At 37.6% G+C, this 10687-nt stretch overlaps 1 protein-coding gene across 1 annotated transcript in view; it reads right to left on the reverse strand.

Moving 5' to 3' along the window:
* Positions 1-9464, reverse strand: part of pkd1a (polycystic kidney disease 1a) — a 66116-nt gene extending 56652 nt beyond the window's left edge. The window contains 1 exon segment of the mRNA XM_055158586.1: positions 8850-9464. Coding sequence (XP_055014561.1) covers positions 8850-9112 — 263 coding nt within the window. The 5' untranslated portion in view covers positions 9113-9464.
* Positions 9465-10687: the final 1223 nt, after the last annotated feature.

A 10687-nucleotide genomic window follows, 5' to 3' on the forward strand; every position in this document is an offset into this window, starting at 1 on the left:
TTTTAGTTTTTATAGCAGTTAAGCTTGAAAAGCTCTTCTTCTGGGTCAGAATCTTGTCCAGGGCCCATTTCGGAGTTCACATTCGTCCATTTTAAAAAACTTTTCCATGACTGTCACCATGCACATGCATTACTAATTCTTTTAAAGCAGGGGTGCTCATACTTTTTCAGCATGCGATCTACTTACAAAATGACCAAGTCATAAAGATCTACCTAATACAAAGCCAAACAAACTGCACTGAAACACTCTGTGCCCCTTTTTGGACCCTCACCCACAGTTTGGGAACCCCTTCTTTAAGAGAACTTCCTCTGGCACTTTACACAAAACTGTGAAAAAAGTGAAGGAAGATTTTTAAACCTGTTTTTTAAAGTTCCAAACTGGAGTTGCATTCTTTTTTGGTTTTGCAGTGATATTTACCAGCCTCTGCACGTTTACCAAACCAAACGCACATCGTGACAAACACAGATGCATTTGTGCACTTTTGTTAGACAAACTTCAGCCAAATGTGGCAGTAGGTCTGTTCTGTAGATCCGCTCTATGCTGTAGACCTGCTTTGTGCCAACACTGTAACACAAATTTAGACTGGTTTTTGCTCCACGTTTGGTCTTGCTCTTCTAATCAGCGCGCACTGTGGAAGGGGCTTGTTTTCGCTGTACGCAGGAAGGTGAGAGCGTGAAAAGGCGAGGGGCGGAGTGCTGACGTGAGGCAGATGGACAGGTAGGATGTTTAGGAAGTTGAACCTGCCCTGTGATGCACGCTGGTACACGAGGGCACACGCTGTTGCAGACGAGCCGTGCGTAGGGAGCGTGTGTGTTTGTGATGTGCCGTAGAGTCTCTGCGGGCTGCACTGAGACGCCCCACACGCTCTGGCACACCTGTACAAGTTTATTGCCAGCAGCAGCGGCCTTAATGAAATATGATCGCACTTGTTGAGTGTCAGACCTTGAGTGAGAGACAAGACCGAGTCCAAACGCGAGTCCGAGACGAGACACGGCGATCTACCCACACGACCTTGGCGATCGACTGGTAGATCGGGATCGACATATTGAGCACCTCTGATTTAAAGGAACGAGGCAATTAGCTGCCTGTCGCCACCCGGACGAATATTAGATCACTCTGCCAGTCATTATATACTACACTGTACTACAGCACGGACACTCGACAATGACATAATATTTGCAGGTAATAATTAATAAATTTGTATTTAAAAAAAAGTGATATTGGATAATTTCTCACGGCACACCTGACGATCTCTCACGGCACACCGTGGTTGAGAATCACTGTATTAAACCATAAATCAATACAGTAATTATAGTGACAAACCTAAGGACAAGAACAAAACAGAAATGCATCCAAAAAAGCAATTCATAAACTGACAATAAAATTGGCAAAAATATGTAAACATCTAAATAATCTGATTTAGAGCTAACATTTGCTTCACTTTTAAGACATTAAACTATTTGGAAAAGAGATATAACTTAATTCTGCCAAACCATTTAATGATTTATGTATTTATGATGGCAGCTTTTAATAGATTCATATTTGCAATGTGTCCAAAGTAAGAGCAACAACTTTCATTCCTCTTTCACTAGCTCTTGTTAAGGTCATAGGCTGCTGGTCAAAAGCTCACAGTTCAGAGTGGGGACATTTACACAAATTAGATTAATCAGCTTAATCAGTTTTATCCATCAAATCTAGAAAATCAACAAATCTTTCTTTAAATTCTCCTTCAACCAACACATGCATGTTTCCTCAGCACAAGTCCAACCTACAGAGACAAATTGGTATTTCTTTATTAAACCATTGTCTATTATAACTGTCAATGCTGTAGAGCTGAATGATTTGTGAGTTGTGATTAATGGTTTAGAAATAGTGTTCACATTTTAAACAAATGCAGGAGATAGCAAAAGAAAAATTTAATTCTGTCATCTGGACAAAATTTGTTTTTCAAGTTAGACAGTTTACGTATTACTGCCCCCCTTTTACTCTTTTCACTCCCAATAGTTTTTATTTCTCACATCACATCTCTGATGTCATTCTCCATTTTGAAACAAATACACCAACATGTGTCAATATAGGTCTCGCTCAAACAAAGTGTGTGTTTTCTGCTTTTGACCAATCCTTCAAACATTCTGGAGGAGTGGGAAAGTGCAGAGCCCAAGGACCCTTCACCAGCCAGGGTCAGAAGCACCCGCTGTAGGATAAGTCCCACTGTGCATATTTGTCTTACTGTCTACAGCTGTTTAGCATCACTCTGAATATTTGTTTAGGCACTCATGTACATTTTTGCCAATCTCATAAAACATAAATGTTTGGAAAATGCCAATAATAACGGGTTTAATAATTTTGGTGGCTGTGGCTCCAAACAATGAGGTAATACTTCAATGTTTTCGATGGTTCGTCCAAATAGATGAGAGCCAATATAATGAATTTTGAACAGTTTAACAAAAACAAATGAGAAACAGCAAACAACTGTATAAAAATCAATTGAAATACTGATTTGCTCTGTGTAAAAACAAACAGGAAATTGACTTGATTTGCAGGTTGAACAATGACTTTTCAAAATGTTCTGATCTCATCAGAAAACGTGTGAAAACAACTGAGAAAAACTGTAATATTAATAAAGTGTACCTCTGTCCCTACCCCCATCAATCTGTAAATCTCTTCAAATTCACAGTGACAAGAACAATATACAGTTATACATGAACATACAGGGCACCACTACGGAATTCAGTTATTTTTAACTTTTATTTTATTATTATGTTGTCAAATAATAAGTACTGATCACCTGTCAAAGTTTTTCTTGTCAGGTTTATTCACTTTTTTGCACTTACCATAAAAAGTATTAGTCTTTATAGCAGTTCACATTGTTTGGAGCAATGTCGGATTTTTACATCTCAAGACAAAGTGGCAGGTCCCTTTGTTCCCAAATCATACTGCCATATAAAGTAACACAAAGAACAAAGTGTGTGGATAAGAGGGTTGAAATGACTGCCTTGTTTGGTCACACAGAGAAAATAACAGTAAAAAAGAGAAAGAGAGATTTGAAAGTTTTATTCTCAGAGATAATTAATAAGAAGGTGCAGATTGTTACACAAAAGCACTGGCTGGATACAGTGGCCTATATGTTATTATGTATAAAAATAGACTTCAACAATGATGAGATAGCGAGCTAATTAACACCAGAAAAACAAGACAGATATCCAGCTTGTTTAATTTTAGTTCAACATCTACAGTTGTAACAGTAACAATATGACACATTTTCAATGTCAGTCTAATCTCAGACCTTAGCAGATGTGGGCCTTTACAACTGTTTTTTTGTGTTTTTTTTTTTTTTTTTTTTTATGATATTTGCGGCTGTGGTGCAGAAAATGTTTTTTACATGTACAGTTTTACATATTATTAACATCACATCACAATCCAATTTGTTTATATTAAAAACAAATAAGTATTTTAATAATGACGTACAATGAACATAGACAACTGAAACTATTAGGTAATATCACTTCACACAAAATGCCATGAATTTCTCTAGAGGAAGCTATTGCAGCTACTTTCAATATTTTCATACTGTCGTCACGAACAGAGAAGGCTGCAGACATTTAGAGAAAGTTAATAATGAAGAGTAAAGTTAAACATTTGCAGAAAGCTGATTGGTCTCTCTTTCTCATTGACCTTGTGGAAAGTCTCAGTTTGTGCAGATGATGTCATGGCTGCTGCCTGTTGCCACGGAAACACAACAAATTCTCTGGTTTGGAGTGGAAATAGCAGAGATGGTCAAAAGAAGCGACTAAAAAAACATGACGAAGTTTTAACATCTACTTCTATTCCATTTGACCAACACTGGAAGAAAGAAGAGAATCTTTACTAACAATTACAATAATGGGACAAAAATATTCTATATTCAGCAATACATGTTTGACAATTAAGTACAAAAGTATAACATTTGGAATCAAGAAGAGGGGGCCAACATTCTTGTCTAAAAATTGGAATATGATTGCTGTAGAAAGGAGAAAACTCACGCTTTGTCTTGCAGGACCAGCAAAAGGAGTTTTCTCCTTTCTAAAGTTTGGCAAGTGGTGCACGCTCTTACACACCTGTCCTAGAGTTGGATGTTCGAAGTTTTCCTGTGGTAATGAATTTGATTCCTATTGACAGAATTGGCTATTCCTGGAGTTTGTATATTCTCCTCCTGTCTGTGTGGTTTGTTGCACAATTTTTAGAGAAAAAAAAGTATTGCAACTGCAATTATATTTGCAATATATGTTAAAAATAGGATTCTGTTCAGAATCCACGTTGTAAACAACTACAAAAACTATTAATATTTATAAGAAAACTGAAACATGAACAGATAAAATCACATGTATTTCAGAACACTTTGTAGAGGTCTGAACACTGAAGATTGAAAACTAGAAGTTTTTAGAATTTGCAGAGGGCTTTCTATTATCTAAATAATTTCAGCCTTTGCAATTTGATAATTGCAGTGAGTGACACAGCTGCACACATGTCAGGCTAGTGCAGCTTTGTTTTAGTAATGTAGCAAACCATCTAGTATGTGAACATTTTAACACACCTCATACAGTTAGAAACAACTTAAATTAAACTTTTAATAAGGAGTGTTTCTTAATTCATCATCTGCAGCTGTAAACCCTGTTTTAGAAGGATCACGCCTGTGTTTTGCCATTGAAATCAGCAGCAGGATCACAAAGACTGAGGACATGTTTAGGGAAATGTAGTGACATTACAAAAAGTGTGGTACTGCAGGCCTCCATTCTCTTGGTAATTTTCCACATTACAGTCACCATCATCAAGCACATTTAGTCTTCAAACAACAATATGCCCTAAATAAATTACTGTCCCACCTACAATTTGAGAACCTCCTACTTACACTTAAAAGAGAACAGCTTCAAACAGGTTTCAAAAAGGCTTAAAGCCACTGTATGGCCAAAGTAGTGCCAATAAAATAGACTAAAATAAAACCTATTTTTTCATTATGGATGTTTTTATTCCACTGATAAACAGGGGAAAACGTGCATCTGAGTGGGCTTGCATCTCCACAAACCTGACCCTCATTTGGCCTGGAGGAGGGCCTCCTCCTGTTTGTTTCCATGGAAATGGTGTTCCTTTGAGAATACTATTTCATAGTATGGCATAAACCTCATCTACCTTCATGAAGAATGTTCCGGAGTATAGTTTTAATTTCTATTTGCATGGAATCAGCAGTCATCAGCAGATGACTTCCAGAGAGTGACAAGTGAGACTTGATATGTCTTTGCTGGTTATGGGACAAAAATCCCAACCCTGCCATATTGGATACAGTCACATATATTAACAAATTTCAGACCCTAACCCTAAAAAAGGTATTACACGACTACATCTCCCTTCACTGTCTGCTGTAACAATAAGAGTTAAACAGTGTACAGTTCACAACAGTGTGTATCGATGTATGTCAAACACATGTTAAAGTAACTGTATTACACAGTATTATGTCCAGAAGGCTACTTCATTTAATGTAGTTTTTTAAGTACAACATAATACTCAATAATAAAGCAACTTAAAAATACTGTCATTGTTTGAGACCTATTGTGATACTGTTGTGCTAGGATATTGAAAAGTTAGTAAAAAGTGGCCAATTGGCACCCAAACCAGCACTTATTGTCCTGTGATGTAGCTGGCATTAACTGATAGTTATGATTAGAGATTAATTATTTGCCATTTGCCAAAGCACTAGTGCTCACTGTTATACATGTAAGAAGTGCCCTTTATTTTCATGAAGCCCGTGAGACTGCATGGAAGCATTATGTTCAGTACACAAACACGGACATAATAATTAAGAGTATTAAGACAGAATCTCAACAACATAATTACATATTCTCGGCTGCATGAAGAGGGTATACTTTCCAAGTTATAAATCTGGTTTCACTACAGGACCAAGTCCCAAAAGTGGTTCCCTTGTTGCATAAACGTCTGCATGTGTTAGATAATCTCATGATTAATGCTCACTGAATCTTTCTGCAAATGTAATCTCCACTCTGTGAAGAATATAAGACACTGCAGTGCACTGTCCCTTACAGAGACTGAAGAAAGAAACAAGGAAAAAGGGAATGCATTATGTTATAACTTCTATGATTAAATAAATTATCAATAAAAAAATATTACTTATGAGTAGGGCTGGGCGATATGGATCAAAAAATATATCTCGATATATTTTGCTATAACTTGATATACAATATATATCTCGATATATGTACAAGAAAAAATAACCCCCTAAAACTGAAAACTAACAAAAACAAATATGCCAAATTCCACAAGGTCCTTTTTTTTTTTTCATTGAAGTGTAAGAGGTCGGCAGTTCATATAGGAACATTTAAGATTATAAAAAACCCTAATTACATAAATAATAATTTAACTGTAAAATAAAAGAAATAATACATATTTCCTTCTTTTCATTCATAAATAAAACAACTCAACTCAAGCTCATCTTTGCATTAACTCTGTTATCCAAACCAGAACCATGAACTCCTTTAGCAGAAGAAACTCAGGATGTTCCTTATTTTAATAGATCCATGTTATTATCCAGCAGTGAGGAGCTCTGAGGTTTAATCCCACAATCCACTGCAGATCAAACCCAACGTTTCCAAACACTATTGTACAAGTGACACTGCAGCAGATTATTAATTAAAATATTCTGCATAAATAAACTTTACATTGCTAAACTTTACAATATATAAAGCATAACGACTCTAGAGCCACATCAACCCGTTTGCGATAATAATGTGTTTAATGCAGTTTTGCTCACGTGTGTTTACATTTTACAGAAACGAAATTTAAGCACATGGCTCATTTGCATAAACAGCGCACTTCTCTTGCAGCTCAGCTCGTTTAGCTTCTTTCGGGCTAAAGGACGTGACTCGATGGAATATGAGGATGTGCTGCTGGTGGTTTTGTCTGTAAATGGTGGAAAAGGTTCGTGGTGCTTGAAGCTTTTCACTGGCACCAACTTTCGGCGTTCACGGTGATAGTGACGAGTGAAGGAGACACGAGAAAAATAAGGGAGGCGGAGGCGACGACAGAGAAGGTAAACAAGCGAAGCGGCGAAATCAGAATTGAATATAAGCATTATATCGATATATACGATATGTCAGAATTTATATCGAGTTTAAAAACGATATATTTAAAATATCGATATATCGCCACCCCTACTTATGAGCAACAATAGTTTTGACTTTGAAATAACTTGTCTGCATATGTAATAAAGTATCAGCACATAATTGCATTAAACATGCATCATGCAACAGAAGATGAACTGAAAATGTGTCGTCTACCATTGTATTTTTCAGTAGGGGTGTGCAAAAATATTGAAATATTGATATATCGCATCGTTTAATGTGATGATACAGTATCGATACCGTGGGCTGCTGTATCGATATATTGCCAAAAGTATTTTTTGGTATATTTTACCAGATTATTTTGTTACAGCGCTACAGTTTTGTAGCTTGTTTAGTGGAAGGAAACTCGTTTATGCAACATACTTGACAAATTCACTGTTTTGATGATTAAATTGTTTGTGTTTCATATGAATTTTGTACAAGAAGTGGTTTAACAAAGACTTTCAGTATCACAGCCATGATTTAGCCATTATTTTTATCATATTGAATCCATGTAAAATATATCATATCAAATCGAAAGTGCACTGTATCGAGATATGTATCATATCGTAGCCTATGTATCGAGGTATGCATTGTATCAGCAACTTCTTAATGATACCCAGCTCTATTTTTCAGCTTCTCATAGAAACACAATATTGTCCAGTCTCAGTCAAGACTCTAATCTCTAAACAAAATTTGACAATCATGATTGTTTAGTCTGTATATCCTCAGATAGAATAGGCCAGGTTCTATATTAAAATCAGGCAATTAGCCCTCCTGAAGAATCTAACATTATTAGAGTCCAGCTGCAGATTTGTGTCTGATACATTCAGCAAGTAAACACTGCCATAAATGTGCTTTCAGCAACAGGATTTTAAATATCACATGGATTTTTGCTGTTTATTTTGCTAAATTGTGTAATGGGCTATAAATCTTCTGCTTATAATAATGGCGTTCCTGTTAAACCTTTAATTCCAATAAAAAGGGGCTTTTGTTAAATTGATAACATATGGTGTTGAAGGCGCAGGACACAATGTTCTCACTGCTGCTGGAGCGGTTGCAGCAGACACAAGCTCATGAGCAGTAAAGTCTGAGAGATCTTCCAAACAACATTAAGAAACTATAGGACACAGGCCACAACAGCATGGGGAATCGGAAAGTCTGTAACACCAAAAGATTCAAAGGGCTGGAGATACACACTCTCAGACACATATGGTGACAACCTGGGATTCCCTCTGGAAAAGATACTGCAATCAGGGTGTTGAGCAGACCCCTCCCAGTCCAGGAACTGATATTATACTTTTATCCAAACAACTGAAGCACAACTGTAACTGTAAATATGGCAATTATTATGATTTGCCATGTCTACATGCACAATGCAGCCATAGTCATAGTGTGCCTGGATGTTAGGCTTATGATCTAACTTTTGATTAAGTAAGTTATTAAAGCAGATCTGCCCACCCCCCTGTTCAACAGCAGCATTGACACAAATAAATGATTCATGAGTAATTTGACCCATAATGAGTATTACCACCCGTGCCATAGATGAAGGTGAAATACGAGGGAATGATGCGAAATATCTTTTTAATTAATGTGAATAGTTGACAGTTTTAGATCCCTGTGAAAAGCACAAAGAGTGAAGTTTGTAGTTTGTTATTAGTTTATTTGCTATTTATTTGTAAGTAGTGTTTTTGGACTCACAGTATGTTGGTGGCCAGCGGGAGGTCGGCTGCGGCTGGGGCCTTCTCCAGTCCTATGTTGGAGCAGTTGACGGCGCAGGACTGCGGGGGCCCCGACAGCAACACGCAGCTGCAGTTGAGCGGACACGGAGAGCAGCTCCGCGGCTCGGAGCCCCACACCTCCAGGCAGCACAGCGCCACAAGCACGCCGGAGAACAGACCCAATCCCGGGACGCAGACGCCATGTTTTCGCTTGGATAAAGTCAGTCCATTTCCACAAGGCATAGCTCACTCACATCGCATCGCCTCTGCTGGTGTAAGTCCACTCAAAGAGGAAAAAAACAATCGTACACGAACGGCCGTCAGGTTTTTCATGTGAAAAGAAACATTTAAATTAGTTTAATATTATTTCTGGTCGTTTTATCCCAGGTAATCCTTATAGTCGCAGCTGCTTCCTCTGAAAATAACGGAACCTCTCCAAAACTGTTTTAGGGAAAAAACTTTTGGAGAACTTCCTCTCTCCTCCTCCTCCTCGAGTCACAGGCAGTTCTTCAAGTCACCACCAGGGCGCTTAGACTTAGATCATGATTTATTTGACCCATAATAGATCTAGAAGAGATCATCCTGTCTAGCCAACTAGTCAAGAACTCGACTGTTTATTATTTCTGACATAAATAGACCCACATATCATCTTTATTTGGCTTTCAGTGTGTTCTTACTGCATTAAGCCTATGAAAATTATGTTGAACATGGCCAAGGAGAGTGAGCAGAAGAAGGGAAACATCTTCAGGTTAATTTGAATTTAGATTGGTTTAGTATTAGGTTAACAGGTCTGCCTGAATTTTATATGTCAAATGCAGTCTGGGGATTCGAGTAGGCCTATAGGTTTATATCAGTATTTGCACATGATGATTATTTATTAAAATGTCACACAGATAAAGTGGCTCAGGTAGTATGCGTCTGCCTATGAATGTGGTGAGGGAGAAAGTGGTTGAGGAGGTCAGGTTGGCAGCCATATTGTCCTCAGACAGTCCCAGGGCAGCTGTGGCACATGTAGGAGATGTATGTCTTGTATTTGAGAGATAAAATCTCCTCAGACTGCTGCTGCCCATACACATATGACAGCATAGTGAAATACCTCTGAAGATACAAGCTGAGAGAAGAATGTACTGAAGGTTTGTTAATGTGAGCAGTTTAAGTGAGACTATTACAGAGCAAACTTATTTCCATGATCCCAGATACAAGATGGAATGATTTTAAATTGTTATGGGGCAGTGGAGTTGTTTTTGGTATGTAGGCCTAAAAAAACTTGATGTTGTTCAAATTGATGCACGTTTTTATTTTAATGAGACTTTATTTACTGACAAGTTATTCCGACAAAAATCATGTTCCTGTATACAATAAAAATATAATATTTGCAAGACTAAAGCTTAGCTATTTTATCAAAACTAAATAACAAAACCAATGTTTAATTAATATGCACACACTGTCCACAACTTAACCAAGCCTCAGATAATGGAATTCCATATGTTTCATTAAGTACAACCATACGCCATAAAGCATTGATGTAGAAGTCACCTGTGTCACATCTCCTGATATGATGTGTTGGGTTATTCACGATTCAGTTCATTACTTCATGTGGATACCTCAGTGCACATCTTTTTCCTCTTCCCATAATTGTGTGCACCTGCTCCACCAGCTCGGCTTGTGTCACACATCTCTGCAGTGACCCCAGAGGGCAGAACCTCCACTCCAACAGGCTACTGTGTACACGAGTGTCACGGCAGCTCATTACTTCACATGGGGTACATCATGACCAGCTTATGAATACATATGACTGACCTAATTTTAGATGCACTG

The sequence above is a fragment of the Boleophthalmus pectinirostris genome, unplaced genomic scaffold (assembly GCF_026225935.1).
Source record: "Boleophthalmus pectinirostris isolate CB_2022bp ecotype Guang Dong unplaced genomic scaffold, ASM2622593v1 HiC_scaffold_22, whole genome shotgun sequence".
NCBI classification, from domain to species: domain Eukaryota; kingdom Metazoa; phylum Chordata; class Actinopteri; order Gobiiformes; family Gobiidae; genus Boleophthalmus; species Boleophthalmus pectinirostris.